The sequence below is a fragment of the Caretta caretta genome, chromosome 3 (genome assembly GCF_965140235.1).
Source record: "Caretta caretta isolate rCarCar2 chromosome 3, rCarCar1.hap1, whole genome shotgun sequence".
Lineage (NCBI taxonomy): Eukaryota > Metazoa > Chordata > Testudines > Cheloniidae > Caretta > Caretta caretta.
The window spans coordinates 90,274,851-90,298,219 of record NC_134208.1 but is presented as its reverse complement, the minus strand read 5'-3'; the positions used below and the strand labels follow the sequence as shown (position 1 = coordinate 90,298,219).

Below are 23,369 nucleotides of genomic sequence, written 5' to 3'. Positions count from 1 at the left end.
TACTATTTTGTTTTACAGTGCAAATATTTGTAATAAAAAATATAGTGAGCACTGTACACTTTATATTGTGTTGTAATTGAAATCAGTATATATGAAAATGTAGAAAACATCCAAAAATATTTAAATAAATGGTATTCTATTATTAACAGTATGATTAATCACAATTAATTTTTTTAATCGCTTGACAGCCCTAATGACTACCAAAATCTTTCTAAACAAGTAGTTGAGTCATATGAAAGGATAATCTTGTTCTGTAACTGTGACCAAAAACACTCCTGTATTCACACCTTACATACTATTGTAATAGATTTTTGTACAAAACATCTTTTGTGAGGTATCATCTGGAAACGAGTAACTTTCTGGCCAAAAATATCATGGTGAAACGTATGTAGTGTCATCAGATGTTTGGCTGCATGCATGTGTTCTCTCTGAGTACTGCACTGGCTCTGGCCAGATACCCAGTTTAGCAGGCTTCAATCGAACTGCCCAATAAGACCACAAGACTTGGTTTAGCAGCGAAGGCGCCCAGCCAGGTTTATTGTCGATGAAGCACAGGAATAGCACCTGGCAGACTCTACAAGGATACTAGCACATGTATGCTCGTGACAATGGATGCAGCTCAGTCAGTGGCAGGACTTTCCACTGCTCCCTAGGCTGGCCAAAGACACTCCCTCTGAGATACCTCTTACACACCAATGCAAAAAATTACGTATTGACCCTGATGTACCAGGGTGCCACCAATTACCTTGTATGTGTTGGTTTGATCCAAACATCTCTATCCATCATACTGTCATCCTGACCTTATCTTCAGGATGGGTCAGTGTGTTTCTGTTATCGTTGGGGAATGTGCTGGCATCAAGGTGTTCTGGTACCACCTTTCTGGAATGTGTTTGCATCTATATGCTTATGCCTAGCACTACTTAGGAATATGTGTTTCTGCAATATCAGCCCTGTTCTTGCCAGATTCTGTGATCTGGGCCTACCTTTTGCTCACAACTTAACTTTGCTTTATATTAGCAAGTTATGACCATTACTTTATCCCAGGCCTCTGATACAAGGCCTTATGTTTCAGGCCATCTTCTTACTACATGTAGCAACATTATATGTAAAGTTATAAATGCCCCCTGTATGATATTGTCAGCACATATTCAAACCCACCCAGCCCTGCCTTGGCAAAAGTTGTTCAACTGGTTTATCCTACACAACAAAATGTGTGTTTCCCTCAATGTACATGTAAGTAGTAAACAGGATCCTTGAGACAGCAAGACGGGAAATGGCAGGAGATAAGGCAAATCTGCATTTCAGCATACACAAGGAAGAAGAAAGAGCAAGGAACCACCTTCACCACCCAACTCCATGTTACCTTCTTTACTGTTTGAATAAACTTTGCTTTAAGGGGTAATCTTTAGAAGAATCCATTGCAAAGGGTGACTCAACTATAAAAGTGAGAGGCAAAAACACCCCCAACAGATCTCTCCCTGCCTCTGTGTCTCTTTCACCTAAGAGAGACACAGTAACAGAGACACAGTAACCACCTCTGACTCTGAGGGGAAACCCTGAAGAGAGAATATGGTCATCTGTGTTGCTGAGAACCTGCGGTAAGGATTTTACCTTGAACCAAGTCTAGCTTATTAAGTTTTAGCTACTAGAAAGCATTTTGTCTTTATTTCTCTTGTAACCATTCCTGACTTTAATACCTAACACTTGTACTCACTTAAAACCTATTTTAAGATTAAAAAATGAAATAAGTTTATCTAACTACAAACTAATCCAGTGTTGTGTTTAAACTGAACGGTTTGGTAACTCCAGGAGAATAGCAAACAGCTGAATTTTGACCCCTTACAGCTGCAAAGGACCTCTAATATCTGAACAGTCCAACATTTGGGAGCGTGTCGGGGCCATCCTGAAAGTAGTAACCAAGGTTGCTGGAAGTCAGTGTGGCGCTAGTATGCTGTTGAGAGGCTACTGGGGTCAGAGTTGCTGGACCAAGCGTATAGCTATATGTGGACACTCAGTGTGACCTGGATGCTGGCAGGCTGTTTGGGGGTGGCCCAGACTGGGAGCTACAACAGTAAAGCACTGAGGCACACAAGGTTGCAGGGCAAGCAGGGACAAGCCCTCAGTTCTGAAATGCACCCCAGAATGTGACAGTATCATGCTACATAGGGGCTTCTGGTCTGAAGGTTCCCATTTCTAAATATGTAACTAAAAGTTAAATATTTCTAGTTCTCAGAGCAAATGTGGCAATAGCAGTAAACACTCCGCATACAAACAAATTAACTTGCTTGAAGCCCTGATAGCTAAAATAGTCATACTAAAAATACATTAAAATTTAGAGTGCGCACACAAACCTCCATCATCTAGAGGCTTGGCAGCTCCCTGATCCCAATTTATTCAGAGACCTGTGTCTTGAAATTAGCTTTACGCCTAGTTATTGTTTGAACAATCACTCATACGATAACAAGGCATACCTGTACTTAGTTCCTTTTGTATACAGTATCCCAAACTACTTTATTCAAAAGAGCCTCAAGTCATCCTTGAAAAATATTATATTACATTATGAATATTTTTCCATCAGAGGAAGCGAGATCGTATCTTCATAAACAAGAAGTAAACCTGCTAAAATATTTAGCAACACGGAGATCCTTGGATTTTCATTTATAACTGATGATCAATAGCAAACATCTATTGCAGCTTGATCTATAATCACAGAGGAGTTACAATAGTGTCTTCTCCCCTCCCTCCATGTCTCACTAGCCTTCCCTCCCCAATTCAGTTATCCACTTTTGCTTATATTTCTTGCCTTGGTTTATTCACTTTCCTCTATTTCTCCATTTAAAATGTTTTCCTGTTCCTTCTTCTAAGGAAAATACAGCATCCTCCTTACTCTTAGACCCACACTCACATGCTACATCTTCCTCTCATTAGCAATAGTCTTCCATTTCGCACCTCTCTCCATAGCCTGTGATCTTCCAGCAATCCTACTGCTCTTCTCCTAGCTGTACTATTGTGGAACACAAAACAGTGCAGCAAAGCACAGAGCAAGCTGATGCCACTCTAAGCCCAAGGAAACAGCTGAGCTAACATCTGCATGTTGGTTCCTGCAGCTTGGCTGGATCTTTTTGCTCTATCTTGCACTAACAGACTTTTCACCACAGTTGACTTCAACGTAATGCCACACCTAGTAATTACAAGGTGCCATGGTATCTAAGAGAGACAGTATTCTGAACTGTTACTCAAGTTTAACGACAATGGTGTGGTCTTGTACACTGCTGATTGTAGGGAATAAGTCCCATTAATTAAATTATTGTTTTTATAACATTTTCAATAAAGGTTAACTACTGCACAAGTTCAAAATAGAAGTTGCCTTTCAAACTGATCTATCAAACGTTTGAAAGTTATTTTAAGGCCTCCATGTCCTTTAGAACTTTTTTCCAAATTCTTGTCTGGATTATGGCCAAGAAAGTTAAAATTTGAAAAGAAGAGCAATTAAAGGGTTTTTACTGCTCTGGTTTTACTTTTAAAAAAATCGGACCCAAGACGTCAATTTTAAACCCTATGTATCCTGCAATGGCCAAGTTATCAAATCACCTTTCTAATGCAGAAACTATTTTATCTTTAACATCAGCAGTGTTATTGGTGGTGCTGCTGTAGTATGGGGAAGAGGAAGAATATCATCTAACATGGAACTCTGAGGAGGTGGTGTGAAGTTGGAAGGTCACCACCAGTCAGTCTCTCTCTAGCCATTAATGAATGAGAACGGTTACAAGCATCATTAATACATTGTATACGAAGCATTGTAGAGTCCCACAGATAGAGCAGGTTTATAGTAAGCACTCCCCATTTCTTCACCAGAACTTCCACACGTATCTCAGGCTGAAGAGAACAGAACAGGTGCTCAGCACACCTTTGTACTGCCGCCCATGCAGCATCTGCCCTAGCACCTTTCCACCTTGCATGTCTGATCTCTTCAAGGGCAGTTATTGAGGTGGGAAGGGAGAACAGAACAGATGTCTGGGTTTCTAGACTTCATACAGGTTAACGATATGCCTAACATTTCACATTTGAAATGTTAAAGCCAATTTATTAATTATGATGAAAGTCATCAGAAGAGTATTCTCCTGAAATTAAAAGAGTTTGGTTTTTTTCCTTCAAAAATGAAAACCAATACATGCTTGGTAGAGCCACAGATGCTGTGGCTTTCCTGACTGCCTCTTTCTCCCTACATGTGTCCAAGCATACCAATGAAACAGCCAGTTCAGCAATTTCAGTTTAGTCACTATCTAAATCAACAGCGTTGTAATCAGGGTCATCCTCTTCATCGTCCAACTCCAAGTCATCCATTTCCTGGAACAAGGATTCATCCACTTCCACGCTGTTTCCAGCTGTAAGGGGGGGGAAAATAAAACAGTGTTTTATTATGGATTTTTATGGAAACAGGAAAAAGAAAATTAGGGGTTTTTCCTTCATTCTTCAGACAGAAAAGAAAGACGTGTTGCTCTGATGCTTCTCCATCAGCTAACTCAGTGGTTTTCAACCTGTGGTCCGTGGACCCTTCGGGGTCCACAGATTGCGTCTAAGATTTCCAAAGGGGTCCGCACCTCCATTTGAAATTTGTCAGGGGTCCGCAAATGAAAAAAAAAAGGTTGAAAACCTCTGACCTAGCTGAAAAGATCAGATTGTCTAAGAACCTTTGAGTCCTCTGCTTCACCACAGAAAACAATTCCCCAGTACCAATTATTTACAGTTATTCCATGATGCTGGTCCAAATTTAATGAACTTTACTGTTTGGTTCACACATGTTGACTTGAACAGAATGGGGAGAGGTGGAGGAACAACCCCCACCCCTCATTTCTGATTAACTAGAATAACAATGCTTTCCCCACCCCAGTGTTTAACAGAGCTGATTGTGACATAGGTAAAATATCCACAGCCAATTGATGAACTGATGTTACCACTGCTAGTTCCAAGAGATGGCAACTATCCGATTCATTCCAAGATAAGTGCATCAATTCCTGGAAGCTGCAAGGTCTGTATGGCCCCAAACTTGCAAACACAAGTGTAAATAAGAAAATAAATAAAAAAAAAAATCAAAAAATCAATGGGACATGTGTATGAAGATACTCTAGGCTTAAATGCAAAATATGGGCCTATGGGAATATTAGAAACACATCATCTCAAACACTACGTCTAACATGATAATGCCACACGTCGCTTTCAGGACAGCAACTACTGGAATGTTATTTGAGAACATCTGACCTACAGCAGTTTAGAAGAATGCTGGTTAGACCAACATAAGTTCTTTCCATATGCCTCAAACCTCCCTCTTCTCAGCACACCAAGCAACAGTCTGAAATTTTCCAAACGAATTTAGCTCCTGAAGCAGTATCAGTTACTTTACACAGAGGGAAAAATTGCAAAGCTATATGAGATTTACAAGGAAGCAACAAAACCTGACAAATTTTTCTTTAAAGCCAACCACCCTTTTTCATACGTCGATCCTTCTTATTGGTTACACACATGAAAAATAAAATTATATTTTAAGTAACTGCTAAGGCCAGACTTATGGGGAAAAAAATCATGAAAAAATATTCAAGAGTTCTACATTTAAATCACTGATTATGTCTAATGGGAAAAAGCAGAGCAGATTAAATTTAAACACCTGTACTTCCACAAAAAAAAACACAAAAAAAAAAACAATAACCCCATCGTTTCAAGGTTTCAGTGGTGGTCATAGCAAGTTTTAGGGCTTGTCTACACTACAGGTTATGTTGGTATAACTTATGTCGCTCAGGGTTTGAATACCCCCCCCCCCCCCCCCCCCCGAGCAATGTTAAGTTACACTGACCTAAGTGTCAGTGTGGACACAGCTACCACCTCTCAGAGGTGGTTTTATTATGCCGACAGGAGAGCTCTCTCCAGTCAGCATAGAAAAGAGATGGGCAAACTATGGCCTGGGGGCCACATCCGGCCCACAGGGCCGTCCTGCCTGACCCTTGAGCTACCGGCCAGGGAGGCTAGCTCCTCGCATCTCCCCTGCAGTCCCCCCCTGCAAACATGCCTCCGCGCGGGGAGTGTGGCTGGCTCCGGCTGGGCGGTGCGGCTTCCAGTTCTGCCGCTCTGAGCGGCATGGTAAGGGGGCGGGGAGGTTGGATAGCGGGCAGGGGGTCCCGGGGGGCAGTCAGGGGACATGGGACAGTTGGATGGGGCAGGGGGGCGGTCAGGGAACATGGAACAGGGGCGGGTTGGATAGGCGTGGGAGTCCTGGGGGGCCTGTCGGGGGACAGGGAGGGGGAGGCAGTTGGATGGCATGGAGGTTCTGGGGAGTGGGGGGGGAGGGAGAAGGAGGCGGTCAGGGGACAAGGAGCAGGGGAGGCTGGATGTGTCGGGTGTTCTGAGGGGGGTAGTCGGGAGTGGGCGGATAGGGGCAGGGGGGACAAGCTGTTTGGGAGAGCACAGCCTTCCCTACCTGGCCCTCCATACAGTTTTGCAACCCAGATGTGGCAAAGAATTTGCCCACCCTTGGCAGAGAACATCTTCAGCAGACCCGGTGCAGCTGCACCACTTTAGCGCTTTAGTGTAGACTAGTCCAGAGAGATGCTGGAAGTGCAGCTTTGTACATTTTCATATTTCCTTCTGAGACAGCTAAAAAATGACTGATAAAACCTGCAGTATGTCACAGCTGGGTCTGCATGGAACAATGGTGACATCTACTGGCCACGTAAAACAATCCCAGGCTTAGATTTCTCACCTGCAAGTATTTCACAGGAGGCATCTGTTTTCAATTAAAAGGTAATAATATAGAAAAGGTTTGAGATTTATCCACCCCCTTCCCATTGTGTATTAATGTCAGAATTACAATATGGCACGCTATTAAAGTGGAGTTATTTAAAACTAAACTGCAGTTTCTTACTCAGTCTCATGTTGTCATGCACACCTCAGTTGTGCCCGTGGTAGAGGACAGCAGAGCAACATCCTCATTTAGGGCCAGATCCTGTTCTTACTGAAGTCAGTTGGCGTTTGATCACTGACAGGAGTAGGACCAGATGCACACTGAATTAGGGCCAGCATATGGTTCAAAAGTTAATGCTTTAAAGTAAAGGTCATTTACATGGGGGAAAAAAAAAAAAACTTGAAGACCCGAACGCCTTTAAATAAACTGTACATAGCGGTCTATTCTTCTGCTATAAAAGTTGCTGATGATATCATCAACATGGCAGGACCTGCATAAAAATATACACTCCCCAATTCAACAGCCTCTTCTACTTGTGTGCATTCAGAGTTATCTGCCAATATCAGTGACAAAGTAAGATTTTACTGTTTTTTTACTTCCAAAAGACCTAAAGAGTCAAGAAAGCCAGGAGACAGCTAGTATCAGAAGGGTAGCCGTGTCAGTCTGAATCCTCAAAAACAATGTGGAGTCTGGTGGCACCTTAAAGACTAACAGATTTGGGCATAAGCTTTCATGGGTAAAAAACATGGAGTCCATGCATCTGAAGAAGTGGGTTTTTTACCCACAAAAGCTTATGCCCAAATAAATCTGTTAGCCTTCAAGGTGCCAAGAGACAGCTGAATTCTATTGCTTCTTGTGCATCAACTGACTGAGTTAATAAGGCCTTGGCTACATGAGAAAATTACATTGGTTTAACTTAAAACCCTTTTAAAGCTGGTTTAGAAGAAGACATATTTTGTTAATGCTCTAAGTGTTTTGGGTTTGTTTGGTTTTTGTTTTGTTTGTTTTTTTTAAAAAACACACTACTTTGCAATATTTCTGCTAAAGAAGTTCTCCCCACATTAAACAAACATTTAAGACAGCTTTTAACCATAATTAAGTCTACGATTTAGTCACGGAGGTCACAGATTCGGTGACATTACGGGAACTCCATGACTTCTACGCTGGCGGAGACAGGACTGTACGCCCCTGCCCTTCAACTGGGGCTGGCTGGAATCAGGACCATGCAGCCCCAGTCTCACAGCTTCCGCTGGGGCCACACACCCCAGCCCCACGGCGTCCTGGGCTTGGCAGGGGCTGCAGCCAAGGCCACACGCCCCAGCCTGGTGGCTGCAGTGGGGGCCATACACCCCCATCCTCCACTGCAGCTGGGGTTTGGTGGTGGCTGCAGTCAGGGCCGCACACTCTATCCTGCAGCTGCGGCCAGCTCCAGAGCGGGGGCTGAGTCCACCCCGTGGCTGCAACCCTGCTGCGGCCACAGGGACTCCATTCCTGCCCCCTTCCTTGCTCTGCCCGCCCAGTTATTTTTAGTAAAAGTCACGGACAGGTCATGGGCTCCGTGAATGTTCGTTTATCGCCCATGACCTGTCCGTGACTTTTACTAAAAATAACGTGACAAAATCTTAGCTTTAACCATAACTTAGCTGCACAATTTGAAGTTTAGTCAGATTTCTAAACAAGTCTTTCAACAGTGCAAATAATGGAAAAAAAAAACCAGAAGTTTACCTTCTTCTAAGAACTGAATGTCAGACGTGTCAAGATTATGATCTGTTTCAAATAGTTGTTTTCCTAAAAGAAATAATAAATATTAAAATTAGTGATAGCTTGGAATGTAGTTACTAAAACCAGGCAACATGAAATTTTGTAAGAGTCTTTTAGAATTTTGATATTTAAATAACATCGAAGTAATATTTGATAATTTATGTACCCTTGGCATTTTCCTCAGACTATACTTGGACCAGTTACTTCTTTGCCTATCTCATCTATTAAATTTTAAGCTTTCTGGGCAGATGTTGTCCATCTTTCTGGGATTCCTTCCCTTGCAGGTGAGACAGGCTCTGCAAAAGAGCTCCATGCAAGAATTAATGCAGCTTCAGGTGAAATCAACGCTGAGAGAAAGGATATACCCCCACTGTCTCCTCTGGTTTTGCCTGGAGGTCACACACAATGCTCCTGAAGTGTCAAGGAGGAAGAATATAGTGCTGTTGATCCATCACATTTATGCGCAACAGGTCAAATCGTCATCTCCATGAACTGACTTGGGCCAATCAGGCCCATGTTTGTTGCATTCAACATGTATTTGACTCCCCTTCCTACCATGTGTCCATGTAAAGTAAAATGGAAGCTTTTGTAAAAATGGACATGAATCTTTCCATGCTCACATTACCTATCTTCTGAGAATTTAAAGAAATTCATTTTATACTGATTCTACAGTCTACTCGAAAACCATTTAACATGCCTAATGTTCATATTAAATTGCTTAAGTATATATTTGTATTGCTACTACACGACTTCTAAAACATGTCAGATTTAGCAAAATCCTTTCAAACATACATTTCCATTAATTTAGCCTAATAAATTTTTAAAAAACATATATCCTCACAAGTTACATGTGTGGCTCGAAAGCTTGTCTCTCTCACCAATTGATGTTGGTTGAGTAAAAGATATTCCCTCACCCACCCTGTCTCTCTAATATCCTGGGACCGACAAGGCTACAACTACACTGCAAAAAACTCTTTGACACTGCAGGGGCCAAATCCAGAGGTCCTTATTCAGTCAAACTCCCATCGAAGTCAATACCTCAGGATCTGAAGCCACATCTCTGATATCAATCTATTTCACACAAGCGTCACCGTTCATATTTGCTTTGTGGGCACAATCCCGGTTCTCTTCATGCACAAGCAAATTGGCTTAAAATGCATCATTTTAATTGTGTTTAACTGTGTGGGAGGTCAACCAGCAGAAAGTCTCTGTATTGTCTTCACCCTTTCTGTGCCATGGAGCCAAGCTCTGCAGCATTGCCCTGATTTTAAACATGGAGGGGATACTTTCAGTGGGCCAGCATGGTCCTAAAAAAAGAAGATATGGATCTACAAGGCTGTAATCCCATTGGAGGAAAGGGGTCAATGATAGGCCATAATCATGACTCCTCTCCAGCCACAACCAAGTTGTGCAGTTGTCTGGGAGTGAAAATTTCTTTCCGCATAGACCATTCCTACTGGTAACTCAGGCTTTGCCCATTTGATAGTCACTTTGCTCCCTCTTATGGCCAGATCAAACTGAATTATATGGACAGTAAGAATACTGCATCACCACCTAACCCTGCTTCTAAACCTCTCAGAGGACAAGACATTGTGTCTTCCTTATACTGGTTACCTGTCTCATGCATTAACAAATATATCACCTATTTTGCAGTAACAAACCAGAAACAATACAAACATCTACATTCAACTAAATAATTTCATGTGGAGCTGGCAATCTACAGTAACTCCCCACTTAAAAGTCGTCCTGGTTAACGATGTTTCGTTGCTGATCAATGCTCGTTTAAAGTTGTGCAATGCTCCCTTCTAATGTCATTTGGCAGCCGCCTACTTTGTTCACTGCTTGCAGGACGAGCAGCCCGTTGGAGCTAGCTGGTGGGGGCTTGGAACCAGGGTGGACCGGCAGCCCCCCATCAGCTCCCCGCTCCCCTAAGTTCCCTGTGCAGCAGCCAGCCATCAGGCTATCAACTGCCGGCAGTTCAGCTGTCCCTCCCCCCACAGCCATGTGCTGCTCCTGCCCCCCCCAGAGCCTCCTGCTTGCTGTGTGTGTGGGGGGGACGGGGGGGACGGGACACTCGGTGCGTGAGGGAGAGGGAGGCTACTGTCAGGGTGTCCCCCTCCCCCTTGCTCCTGCACCCCGCTTACACCATCTTCCATAGAGCAGGGGGATACACACAACAGGGCTCAGGACGGAGGGAGCTTCTCCACCTCAGTTCGCTGATTAACTTAAAAAGGCAGTGTATTTAGAGTGGGGTCAGCATCCTTAAAGGAGCAATGCGCATCTCTCTCTCACACAGGGTGTGTGTCTCTGTCTACCATGCTATCTCTCCTCCCTCCATTCCTGCTGCCTTGTACAGCATGAGGCTACATTAACGAGTTAACCCTTGAGGGCTCAGCCAATTGCTAGTTCATCATTTAGCAGCAAGGCGTTCCCTGGGAAATAGCCCACCCTCTGACTTCACCACCTCGAACAAGCTTCACAATCATCATCGCTATGTTCCAGTGTTAAATTGTTTGTTTAAAACTTATACTGTGTGTGTGTGTGTGTGTGTGTGTGTGTGTGTGTGTGTGTGTGTAGAGAGAGAGAGAGAGAGAGAGAGACACACACACACACACACACACACAATAGTCTTTTGTCTGGTGAAAAAAATTTGCCTGGAACCTAACCCCCCTATTTCCATTAATTCTTCTGGGGAAATTGGATTCACTTTAACATTGTTTCACTTAAAGTCGCATTTGTCAGGAACGTAACTACAACGTTAAACGAGGAGTTACTGTATATGTTCAAATAAATTGGTTAGTCTCTAAGGTGCCACAAGTACTCCTTTTCTTTTTGTATATGTTCCAGCGCAACACAGACTATCTTATCATATCACTCTCCATTTTCCTCTCCTTTCCAATTTTCCTCACTATTCCTTGATGCTTGAATGGGTCTTGTGTGAGAAATGGACTACTCACACTTGCACCAACACAAATGCTCAAGCCTCCTTTCTAAGGCACAACAATAAGAAGCTAATGCTTAGTTTACAAGATAAATCTTCCCCGTTAACAATCAGACCTTGATTCGCATCTGACAATACTATACTAATCTTTTACTACAAAAAATAAAATTCTTGGACATGGTTTCATTATTTGACATACTGGTCTGATAAGTTGGCAAACTTGGAGAAAATTGCAAAGTCATACCACTTAATTTATTTTTGCCTGATTGCTCTTCTTCTTTCATCTTTTTTCTTTTAATTTCTAGGAGCTCTGCATCAAACTTTGCTTTCCAGCTTAGGAAATTCTCAATTGTAACAGGAGTGCCATGGAAACATAGCTGTAAAAGAAAAAAAAGTTACGATTCCAGTGGCAAAGCAAAGAGTTAAGATTAATATTCTCTTTATGGTTGAAATTATTGTATGCCAAGAGGCAGTAACTACTAGGCACCAATTTTAACTAGGTTTCTTATAGCAAATTAACCCCCACTACAATAAGAAAGTGAAAAGTGTGATATTCTTAGTCGTTTTTATGTGTGGCTTGCTTACTTATTCACAGAAGACTATTGTAGAAAATTCCTGTTTTGATTTGGATCTATAATGTAATACCAATAAGATAAAGCAGCATACACACAGGTGGGTAGTGCACCTTGTTAGTGGTTTAGGTCAAGTCACAATGAAAAAGGGGTGTGTACATGAGCGCTAAGGATGGATTGGACAGATATGCTTTGTATATGAATATTTGTTATTAAAATTCCTAAAACCACAGAACACTTTATATTTAATATCTGTACCACACAGGGGGGTGACATATACAACCAGCAAGACTTCTCCTCTATCATGGAGGAAGAGGAGAATAACTGTTCCTTCCACCATGGCAACTACATAATGACCCTACTGTGCAATCACATTCCTCCATACGATAGGGCTTCCAGAGTGCTTTGTGCTTGTAAAAGCCCATGGCCAAAGCTCGTAATCTGGGATTTCAGAAATGCAGTGCACTCTGAGGTGTAAATATCTGGGAAACACCAAAGAGCATGAGTGTGTGAACAGACCTATAGTGATGGGATCCAAACTGAAAGGATATGGAGTCCTACAGCCCTCTAGCTGCTACCAAAAGAAGGAAGTGAAAACTCAGTGGTGGAGTTTCTTCTAACACATCTTGAGAAGGGGAAGAGCTACTTAGTGGTGGCAAACAAATACCAGGCTACAGTGAAGAGGCTAATGGGTCTGGCTGACTCTAGAGTTTGAGCCATCCAACTTCCTTTCCATCAAGTCAATTGACAGAGGAATGGAGTTGCCCCGCTTCTTGGTGGCATTCATGTTATAAAGGAGAGAGAGGAAGCATCAGAAAACTGTGTAGGCTGTTCAAACCTTCAACAGCTGGCCACGGTCCCGCAGGGACTGTACAACATCTGAGAACAGTGTGAGGGTAATGCAATATACTCTAGTCCCTCCTGCTCCTCATCCCTTCCTTCCACTTAAAATGAAAGCCACACGGAGGATGGCATGGCGCTGGTTAACGCCAGCTCTGCGCTAAGTGGGCACTCCCTCATTTCAGGGAAGAATATCTGGCTAGAGGGATGATGTCAGTGTCCACTCTCTGTGCTGTTTGGGGGTCCAAAGGGAGAGAAGTAGTCAGAGGACATCCCCAAACCTTTCAAAGCAATGCCAGAAAAGTTCAACCTGGAAAGTGCAATATTTATGATTTAATAAATCACGGAAGTTGTGCTCAATGTGTGGCTACTTCTGAAGTTTTAAATATTGCTTCTGCCTGTTTTGTGTGTCTGGGACAATACTACTGCTAATCAATCCTACCTCAACCACAGCACCTTTAGGAAGGAAAGCCAGAAAACTGTTAGCTGAAAATGGAATACTTCACCCACCTTTTCTGCCTCCTCTGCTTCTCTTTCCTTCTGTTTCTTTTCCTCCTCTTGTCTTGTTTTTATTTGATCCACTATTTCATTTAATTTCTCTTGTACAGCTGACACTAGAGTGAAGATCATCACCATCCCCAAGTTCTCTTCTGCCTGCAACATAAAAGGCGGCAGCCTCAGACAGGCAATTCACTAGGCAAACTTGTCATGGACAGAGAGGTTACACATTATGCCTGTTTGGAAAGTGCTTATGCTTAGTCTTGTAGGAATGCAAGTTTCACTGCTGAATTGCCTTGCACCAGTTTTGGAAATTAGTCAAATTTATTTCACTGGGTTTAAGCCACTTAAAATGATCCCAGGTGAGAGAGGAGGGAAGAGCAGTAAACATCAACACTGTTCTCTCAGGTCACTATTAGAGATGTAAATAGGGTTTAAAAATAGTAATCGTTAAACCTATTAAAATTCTATTGGTTAAATGAGTAACCGTTTAGAAGTTCACAAAGGTGGTGAACTAAGGGTGCAGGGGGTGCTGCAGCACCCCCACATTTTATGTGGGACCCCACTGCCTGCCACGTGGGGCCAGCAGTGGAGTTTAACCATTAACCAAAACTGATGCTTATCTGTTAACTGGTTAAACTTTTACATCCCTAGTCACTATCTTCACAACAGGTTACCAATACCATCTGATTATAGCCCGCACTCTTGGCAGGAAGGGGATACAGGGTGCTGCTAATTAACCAAAAAAACCCAAACACATTTGTTAAATTAAATAATTTTAAAGCAGGTGGGGATAGAACTCCCTAGTCATGAATTTCTGGAGCCACACACTGCAGTTCACAGCAAGCCTTCCAGCCCAGTAGGCTGACTCGTGCTAAAGGAGCTTGAGCCAGCACACGAAAGATGGCGAAGTGGACAATGTGGCTCTGGAGGAGACTCAGGTTAGTACCTCGAGGCTCAGACCCAGGGGGTTGGGTGGGCTTGAGAGCCCAAGCTGTAACGTCTGTACAGTTATTTTTAGCAGGCTCGCTCCCAGCTGCAGGGTAGACATACCCACAGGTGCTTACTAATTGCCCGTACAAGCCAATATGGTAGCGAAGACCACATTTCTGCACTGTGTCCCCAGTCCTCACTGCTGTTACCAGTCCTACGAGAAACATGGATGCTAGGATTGTTCAGCTAGCTCAGGTAATAGCAAGGTCTTATCTTGATTTTAGTTTCTTTCTTAAGTGCCTTAATACTTCCTATACTCTAGTTGTCCAAAGACCTAGCGGGTTTTCCTGTATTTTGGAAGTCTTAATACCTGGCAACTTATTTACACAAAACTGTTAAATACAATCAAAGGCATCTGTGCCAGGCAAAAGTTGTGGAGCAGGAGAGGTGTTAAACAATTTATTTAGAGCCTTCCCATTTCAGAGTTTTGTTGTTGTGTTTGTGAACCCTAACACAGGGGGCAATTGAACCTTACTTTGTCATGCTCAAAGTTTAAGGCTAGAAGGGACCACTAGATCATCTCCTTTGATATACAGGAGATCACAGGCCACCACCACCACCCAACACCGACACACTAAACCCAACAACCAAAATTAGACCAAAGAATTACAGCCCACAGTAGACTAAACTATTATGTGCCACTGGCAGAGAATAGGAGGGACCAGTGCTCCAGACCTCTGCAATGGCAGGGTATTCATTAAGCGAAATATACGCAGATGATCCTGGCAAGCTACCTGCACCTACAATGCAGAGGAAAGCAAAAAGAAAAAAACCCAGTGTCAATGCCAATCTGAATTGGGGGAAAATTCTTTCCCAATCCCACATTTGGTGATCAGTTAGACCCTGAATACGTGAACAACCAGCCAGCCAGACACCTGAGAGAAAGAATGCTTGATACCAGCTCCAAGCACCAGCCCATCCAATGTCCTATCTCCAGTCATAGCCATCTCTGATGCTTCAGAAAAAAGAAAAGAAAAGAAAAGGAAAGTGGGGTGGGGCGGGGCGGTAGGGGAATCCCTTCCTGATCTCAGCAAGTGACTGGCAGAAGTCCTTAAGCATGAGATTTTAGGAAATATCAGACAAGCACCAGAGAGAGGATCCCCAAGACTGCAGCTGCCAAGCCCTGCCTCCTCACCATCACAAACTCCTCTCTCATACAATCCCACTTGTAAATTTGTCCAGTTCTCTCTTAAAACTAAAGTTGTTTGCCCCACATCTCCTATTGGGAGGCTGTTCCAGAACCTCACTTCTCTGACAGTTAGAAACCTTGTAATTACCAGCCTGCATTTGTTGATGGCCAGTTAATACCCAGTTGTTCTTGTGCTAACATACACTAAAAGACTAAATGGCTCTTCATCCTCCCTGGTGTTTACTCCCCTAATGTATTTAGAGAGAGCAATCAGATCCCATTGCAGACTTCATTTTCTTACGGTATGTTTATACTAGAAACATAAGTCGACATACATTAGATCAACTTTACCACAGTAATTACCATGGTGGTGCATGTTCACACTTCCCTCCTTGGGTTGGTGGTACATGTTCTCACCAGGAGCGCTTCCACCAATCTAAGACAGGCAGTATGGGGCGCTGAGAACCCGGTCTCTTAGCTCCGCTGGCAGCTCCCTGCTGGGACCCCAGCTACCGCCCAGGCTCCCAGCAGACTGCCCCCTCCTCCCCCTCTGGGAGCAGTGAGGTGAAGCCACCTGGAGCTTCTGGCTCCCAGGGAGCGGGATCCAGCTGCTCCGACTTCTTGCCCTCCCCTGGCCTGGAGCCAGGCAGCCTTGTCAATATCACAGCTCAGGAAACTGACAAGGCTGCCCAGCTCCTGGCCAGGCGCAGACTCCCAGGGCCCCGGCTTCTGGCTTCGGCTTCTGGCTTCAGCTCCCAGCGGGAAGCAGGCTCCTGCTGTTCAGGCTTCTCGCCCCAGCTCCCCAGGGGACAGCTGGGCTCTAGCTGCTCTGCTTTCTTGTCAATTTCAGGATTCCTGCCGTGAAACTGACTTGACAGCAAGCAGCCAAAGTAAGTAATGCTGCTGTCACCCTAACTATACCGACATAAGCCCTGTGCCTCTCGTGGAGGTAGAGTTATTATGTTGGGGTAGTAGGGCACTTACATCGTCAAGAGCAAGGCTGTAGTGTAGAACTGACATAATTAGGTCAACATAAGCTGCCCTACATCAACCTGTGTAGCGTAGACCAAACCACAGGCTAAACAAGCCAAGCTCTTTTAGTGTGCTCTCATAAGATAGGCCCTCCAATCCTCTGATTATCCTACTAGCTGTTCTTTGTACCTTGTTTAACAGAGCCATTTCTAAAGCTAGATCATGCATCTTTATATGGCTGATCACATGCAGCTTTACGTGGCATTTTAAAAAAAATCAGCATGTTTTGTTTTAAATATATACCACACAACTTTTTATAACGGTCAAAAAGCTAAGTCTTAGGGTTTGGAAAATTAAACTCAAGTTAATGTAAGTCACTCCCTACAGCAGAATGCACAAACCAATTCGTAAGACATATGCTCTTCTAAGTTTTGGTTAGCATCAGAATTTACTGTGCCTACTTCACCTCTCAAACCAATGAATTATGAAACAACATCAATAAGAGAGTCAATATAGTCTTAATTTCCTTACCTGTTGTGCTAGAAGGTTTAGTATGTCTGTGACATCATTATCTTCAAGGTTCTCCTGGGAGAATATTTCATAAAGTGGAGTTTCATCTGGATATTTTTCTCCATAGGTAAATTTAAGGGTTGCCTGGACAGCTACGGTACAAAAGGCAATCTTAGTGTGATGGCCTCAAACTTCATAAATATTAACTCTTAATGCTGAGGTTTATATTAGAGTAACAATCTTGTTTTGTTTAACAATCCACAACAACAACTATTTTAAAAATGGAACACCTTACAATAATTATAACAGTTGGTTTGAATATAACATACGAATCTCAACTCATCATTAACCCTCAGATGTGCTATAAAAGTTACCCATGACACAGGAGACAATTCTTGGCACTTACTGGCTGTTTACACCTTCAATTCACATTAGAAACAGTAATTAGTCTATGTAATACTCCTCTGAGGTACTGCAGATCAGCAAGCAATATCCCCTTTTAAAGAGTAAAGTAAGAGAGAGATTAAGTGACTTGACCAGGGCTATAAAGTGGGTCAGCAGCAAAACCAAGATTAGAATCCAGGAGTCCCAGTACTGTGCCAATCCAGTACACCATACCACCAAGAGTATTTCTTGCCACATTTGGTACGTAAATTTGTACCACAATATTTGGTACGTAAATACCTAGTCAGCATGTGATATGAAGACATACTGAACCACTATTGTGACTGACTGAGAGCTTCCTGCAGTTCTGAACTGCTATACACTTCAAATCTACACTTTCCATAGACTGTCATGTTTTTCTGATTAAGGACCCGCTCTTATTGACTTCAACAGAAGCAGGACCAGACCCAGCAAACAACCAACTACATTTTTAGTGGTAGCAGTAAGCTATATCTTAAACATCACAAGGAATTGTTCTCATTGGGCAAGTCACAATCTACTGATCAGAACATATTAACAGTAGATTAAGAGTTCTTAAGTAACAGATCTAGGAAAAAAGAAAAGGAATACTTGTGGCACCTTAGAGACTAACCAATTTATTTGAGCATAAGCTTTCGTGAGCTACAGCTCACTTCATCAGATGCATTCAGTGGAAAGTGTAGAAGATCTTTTTATACACACAAAGCATGAAAAAAAACCTCCCCCCACCCCACTCTCCTGCTGGTAATAGCTTATCTAAAGTGATCACTCTCCTTACAATGTGTATGATAATCAAAGTGGGCCATTTCCAGCACAAATCCAGGGTTTAACAAGAACATCTGAGGAGGGGAGGAAAAAACAAGGGGAAATAGGTTACCTTGCATAATGACTTAGCCACTCCCAGTTGCTATTCAAGCCTAAGGTAATTGTATCCAATTTGCAAATGAATTCCAATTCAACAGTTTCTCGCTGGAGTCTGGATTTGTGAGAGTGTTGGGTCATCCTTCAGGATAGGTTGTAGATCTCTATCAAGATCTCTATCAAGCATTCTTACAACTACAATAGCCACCTGCAGAAGTGAAGAAAGAGACTGATAGAGCCAGAAGAGTTCCCAGAAGTCACCTACTACAGGACAGGCCTAACAAAGAAAATAACAGAACGCCACTAGCCGTCACCTTCAGCCCCCAACTAAAACCCCTCCAACGCATTATTAAGGATCTACAACCTATCCTGAAGGATCTACAACACTCTCACAAATCTTGGGAGACAGACCAGTCCTTGCCTACAGACAGCCCCCCAACCTGAAGCAAATACTCACTAGCAACCACATACCACACAACAGAACCACTAACCCAGGAACCTATCCTTGCAACAAAGCCCCTTGCCAACTGTGCCCACATATCTATTCAGGGGACACCATCACAGGGCCTAATAACATCAGCCACACTATCAGAGGCTCCTTCACCTGCACATCTACCAATGTGATATATGCCATCATGTGCCAGCAATGCCCCTCTGCCATGTACATTGGTCAAACTGGACAGTCTCTACATAAAAGAATAAATGGACACAAATCAGATGTCAAGAATTATAACATTCATAAACCAGTCGGAGAACACTTCAATCTCTCTGGTCACGCGATTACAGACACGAAAGTTGCAATATTACAACAAAAAAACTTCAAATCCAGACTCCAGCGAGAAACTGTTGAATTGGAATTCATTTGCAAATTGGATACAATTACCTTAGGCTTGAATAGCGACTGGGAGTGGCTAAGTCTTTATGCAAGGTAACCTATTTCCCCTTGTTTTTTCCTCCCCTCCTCAGATGTTCTTGTTAAGCCCTGGATTTGTGCTGGAAATGGCCCACTTTGATTATCATACACATTGTAAGGAGAGTGATCACTTTAGATAAGCTATTACCAGCAGGAGAGTGGGGGTGGGGGGAGGTATTTTTTTCATGCTTTGTGTGTATAAAAAGATCTTCTACACTTTCCACTGAATGCATCCGATGAAGTGAGCTGTAGCTCACGAAAGCTTATGCTCAAATAAATTGGTTAGTCTCTAAGGTGCCACAAGTACTCCTTTTCTTTTTGCGAATACAGACTAACATGGCTCTTAAACAGGTCTAGGAAAACATCATTGTAAACTATTCTGAAGCACCAACTACAGCTGTAGACTTACCTGATATTCAGAGCCCATTCACAAGAGGACAACCAGATTTCCCACAACAGGTTATTTCACATTATATCTACTAGAGATAGACACAGATACTTGGAATAATATTTTAAAACAATCAGGCCTTATAATTTCAGAAGTTATAAAGAAAAGTTTTCCCCATGACCGACTTACTTTCATCGTTTTCTCCTGCTTCAGATGTCACTGTGATGGTGAAACTTGTTGGGTTTTCTGATAATACTGTAAAAAAGTAAAGAAATAGTACATAAATGAGAGATTCTTAAAGTCAGACACCTTTTCTTTACTAGCCTATGGGTGCTACCTTGCTTCTGTTATTTCATTAAACCGGAACATCTTTAGGTCTCTAACAAGAAGCCTCCAATCCATTAATTTTTTTCCCCTAGATAAACAATTTTCTCTTCTTGATGATTTAATATCTGTTTTGTTCTTCTGCTATTACAGAGTGTACATATAGTACCAATCTCACATAAAATGTTTGTCCACCAAAAGGATATAGATACAGTGCAAATCTAACCTTGATTAAGTTTTTCTATGTGAGGATATAGGAGAACAAATCATTTGAGTAAAAAAAGGTTAAAATGTCTGTTTATGAATTAATTATATGCATACTGAATACCAGGCGCTTTCTTGGTCTAAATGCAGCTGCTCATTCACTACCTATTCATTACCAGTCTCACTGGTAAGCAGAAGAATAGCAACGGGTGCATTTCTATCTTTATTCTAAGAAGAACATGTAGTAACTCTACAAAAGAGAAATCAGCTCCTATTGATATTTTTAAAAAGGCACCAAAAAAGTGGGAAGTACTTTTCAGAGCAAACAGAAGTGCTTGGATCCTGCCTCAAAGAATCAGCAATCTAACTTTGGAAGTGATATGACAGGTGAAGGCAATTAATTGCTGACATGAACAATTTAGAGATGAAAGTTAAATTCACCCAAGACCTCAAAACAAGGTCCTAACCACCAGTTACTTTATGAGTACTATGTAGGGAGCCCCTAGAAGCATGGCACCACAAGGTGGTTTCTGACAACTGTGCATAACCTGGGAAGATGGATGGGCACACGAGACCCACAATTTTGCAGATTAGTGGCTCCAGCTCGTTGTATAGCTTTTTCAGAGGGGCTGTAGCACATTACCCCGAGTAATGGCCACAGGAGAACTCTATCTTCTCGTTGCAGATCCAGACTGTGGGCTGTCAGAGAGTGAATTTCACCTGATTATTCAGGAGTATAAACAAGTGAAAGATTTTCACCAAAAAGTCTGAAAATCTGACCTAAGCCCTGTTGTTGTTACAGACTACAATACACTTTTTTCTGGGCTTGAGGAAATCCTAGCAGTGAGCTGGCTCAGCTCAAATGGCATTTTACAGCTTTAATCTAGGACTTCATTATGTTCTATGATTCTGCATCTTGAGTCACTGATAATAAATTCATACACCTTTGGCTTAACAAGCTAAAATAACTTCAACACAGATTTTAAAAGGCTGAAATAAGCAGCAAGACAATTAAATAAGAATCTGAAAAAGAGCACCCCAGTGCTTGCAAATTTAATTGTCAAATAAGAGTTTGGATTTACCGCCACTTCCTTTACCTAACAGGTCATTACAAAGCAATAAGCAAAAATGAATTGTTTTGGAAAAGCTCTGTGTTTTGTGCTTTACAGGGATGACAGACGAGATGATCACAGTGCTCCATTCTGATGTTGGAAACTATGAAAAAAAGCCAGGCATTGGAAATGCAACAAGTATGGAGGCAAACTGAGCATCTGTTACCTACTCAGCAATGCCACACGCCTGGCGAGGATCAGAAACGAGAAAAGAAAGCCGAGCAGGGCTCCAAGTTGGCTCGTTTTTGTCTTTAATTTCCACCCAGGTGTCCGCAAGAGCTCTGCTTGTAAAGGCTCACCCAAAGGCGCTCACCCTAGATCCTCGCCCACGTCCTGCTGGAGCAGGGTGAGCTAGGAGTGCTGGGGCCTAGCAGCAGCGAGGGGTGTCAGAGAAACCAGACTGACACACGCCACAAAAAGCAACTCAAGGTCAGGAACCTACGGAGGGGCTGGGAGGGAGCAGCCTGGGGCTAGCGAGAACTAACCCAGCCGCTCTGCTCAGCGGGGCAGAGAAGCCAGCCCGGCTCTGCTGCCCCCGGCCCCGGGGGAAGCCTAGGGTAACGCCACAGGACTCCCGCAACCGGCGTATTTAAAGAGGAGCGGGGCCCCCGCACCCGCTGGACCCTGTTTAGACCGGCCCAGGTGGGGGGCCCCGCTGCTAGGTGCGTGGCGCTGCGACCCAAAGCGCGGCTCCGCCACCCCCAGCTCCCTGCCCGGGCACGCCGCAGCAGCAGCCGGGAGGCGCTCGGGGAGCTGCGCGCCATGCAAGGACTGGGGGGGGGCGGGTCCACCCTCGCCCCGCTGCAGGGAAGCTCGCGCCAGCTCCCCGAGCCAGGCTCCCCCCCCCGCGGCTGACCCGTGAACGAGTCCGGGTAGATGGACTCCAGCGCCTCCCGCTCGTTGCGCTGCTCCTCGCTGCAATCGGCCATGGTCCCGCGCCGCCGGCCATGGAACGCTCCGCCACGGCCCAGCCACCCGGGCGGCCCGCGCAGGCGCACCCCGGCAAGGGGGAGGAGCTGAAGCCGTGACACATCCGCAGCTCTGTTCTCGACCTGGGCCGCCAGCCGCCCCCACTCTTTGCGGTTTGTCTACATGCGGAGTGACTTCGGATTAGCTGTGACAGGCGCCCCGTGTGGACGCTCGTTCTGGACTAAGAGCGTCTCGCTCCGGTTCTTCTTAATCCACTTTTAAATGGGAAATTACTCGGGAAGAGCTATTGCTGATTCACTCCATGCGTTCACATAGTCAAGCATAAGAGTGTTTTAGTTTGAAGGACCTTAAACCAGTGTAAACCAGCGAGGCTCGTCGTCCGTTTTGGAGTCGGGTGCCAGCCCCCTGTTGAGGTGCTTTGTCCCTCCCCGACATGGACAAAACCTGACATGCTTTGTTCAATGCCAGACAAAACTTGGACAAAACCTGACCTGCTTTTGTCTGGCATTGGACAAAGCATGCTGCCCTTTCCAGTGTCAATGCAAAATCACTATGCAGGCAAAACCACATCTGTGGGGGCAGGAGGTGATGTGCTCTTAAAGAGGGCCACACACCCGCTGTGTGTACAAGTCCAGACTAGCAGGGGCGGCCCCGTGCCTTTTCTGGAAGTACCAGCTCATCCCTTATGCAAGGAATGTCAGAGTGGCCACCCTACCATAAACTAACTCAGAATAAGGTATGTTTGTTCTGGAATAAAATTATCTGGCAAGGAGTTAATCCCAGAGTAGTAACCAGCCGAAGATTCACACCCTACATTAATCCGCATTAATGGTCAAGTGTAGACTAATTGTGGTTGTTTCTCTGTGATTGACAGCCCGCCCCACCCCGCCTTTCCCGTTCTACTTTTCCCTGCCCCGCCCTTGGGACGCAACCAGCGTTGCTTTTGGTGGGCATCGCTCGTCAGCGGATGTGTTAGGACTGAGGCTTGGCTGTCATGTGTCGGGGTGGGGGCCGCTGAAGCGCGACAGGGGCTGCAGGCTACGCCGTGGGTCACATGATGCAGGAGTTGGGCTGTGTCCTTGGCGTCCTCATTTCCGCCTCTGCCGTCACGGTTGCCCGGTCGAGGGGGGGGCGAGCTTTGGCCTCCAGCCCCAGCGCTAGCCGAGATCTGCAGCAGGGGAAGGATCAGGGTTTGGGGTGGTCGGTGCTGCAAAATTCAGATATTCTGGCTCATAAGCTATGCGATTGCAGAGACCAACCTGGGG

General features: G+C 44.0%; 1 protein-coding gene across 1 annotated transcript; it reads right to left on the bottom strand.

Moving 5' to 3' along the window:
* Nucleotides 1-508: 508 nt before the first annotated feature.
* Nucleotides 509-22,184, bottom strand: RWDD1 (RWD domain containing 1). The gene is made up of 7 exons (XM_048844721.2): nt 22,031-22,184; nt 19,724-19,789; nt 16,971-17,101; nt 13,358-13,501; nt 11,680-11,812; nt 8,459-8,521; nt 509-4,385 (listed from the first exon to the last, which is right to left on the bottom strand). The coding sequence occupies exons 1-7, from the start codon at nt 22,101-22,103 to the stop codon at nt 4,273-4,275; spliced, it is 723 nt and encodes a 240-aa protein (XP_048700678.1). The 5' UTR covers nt 22,104-22,184; the 3' UTR covers nt 509-4,272.
* Between the last annotated feature and the right edge of the window lie 1,185 nt (nt 22,185-23,369).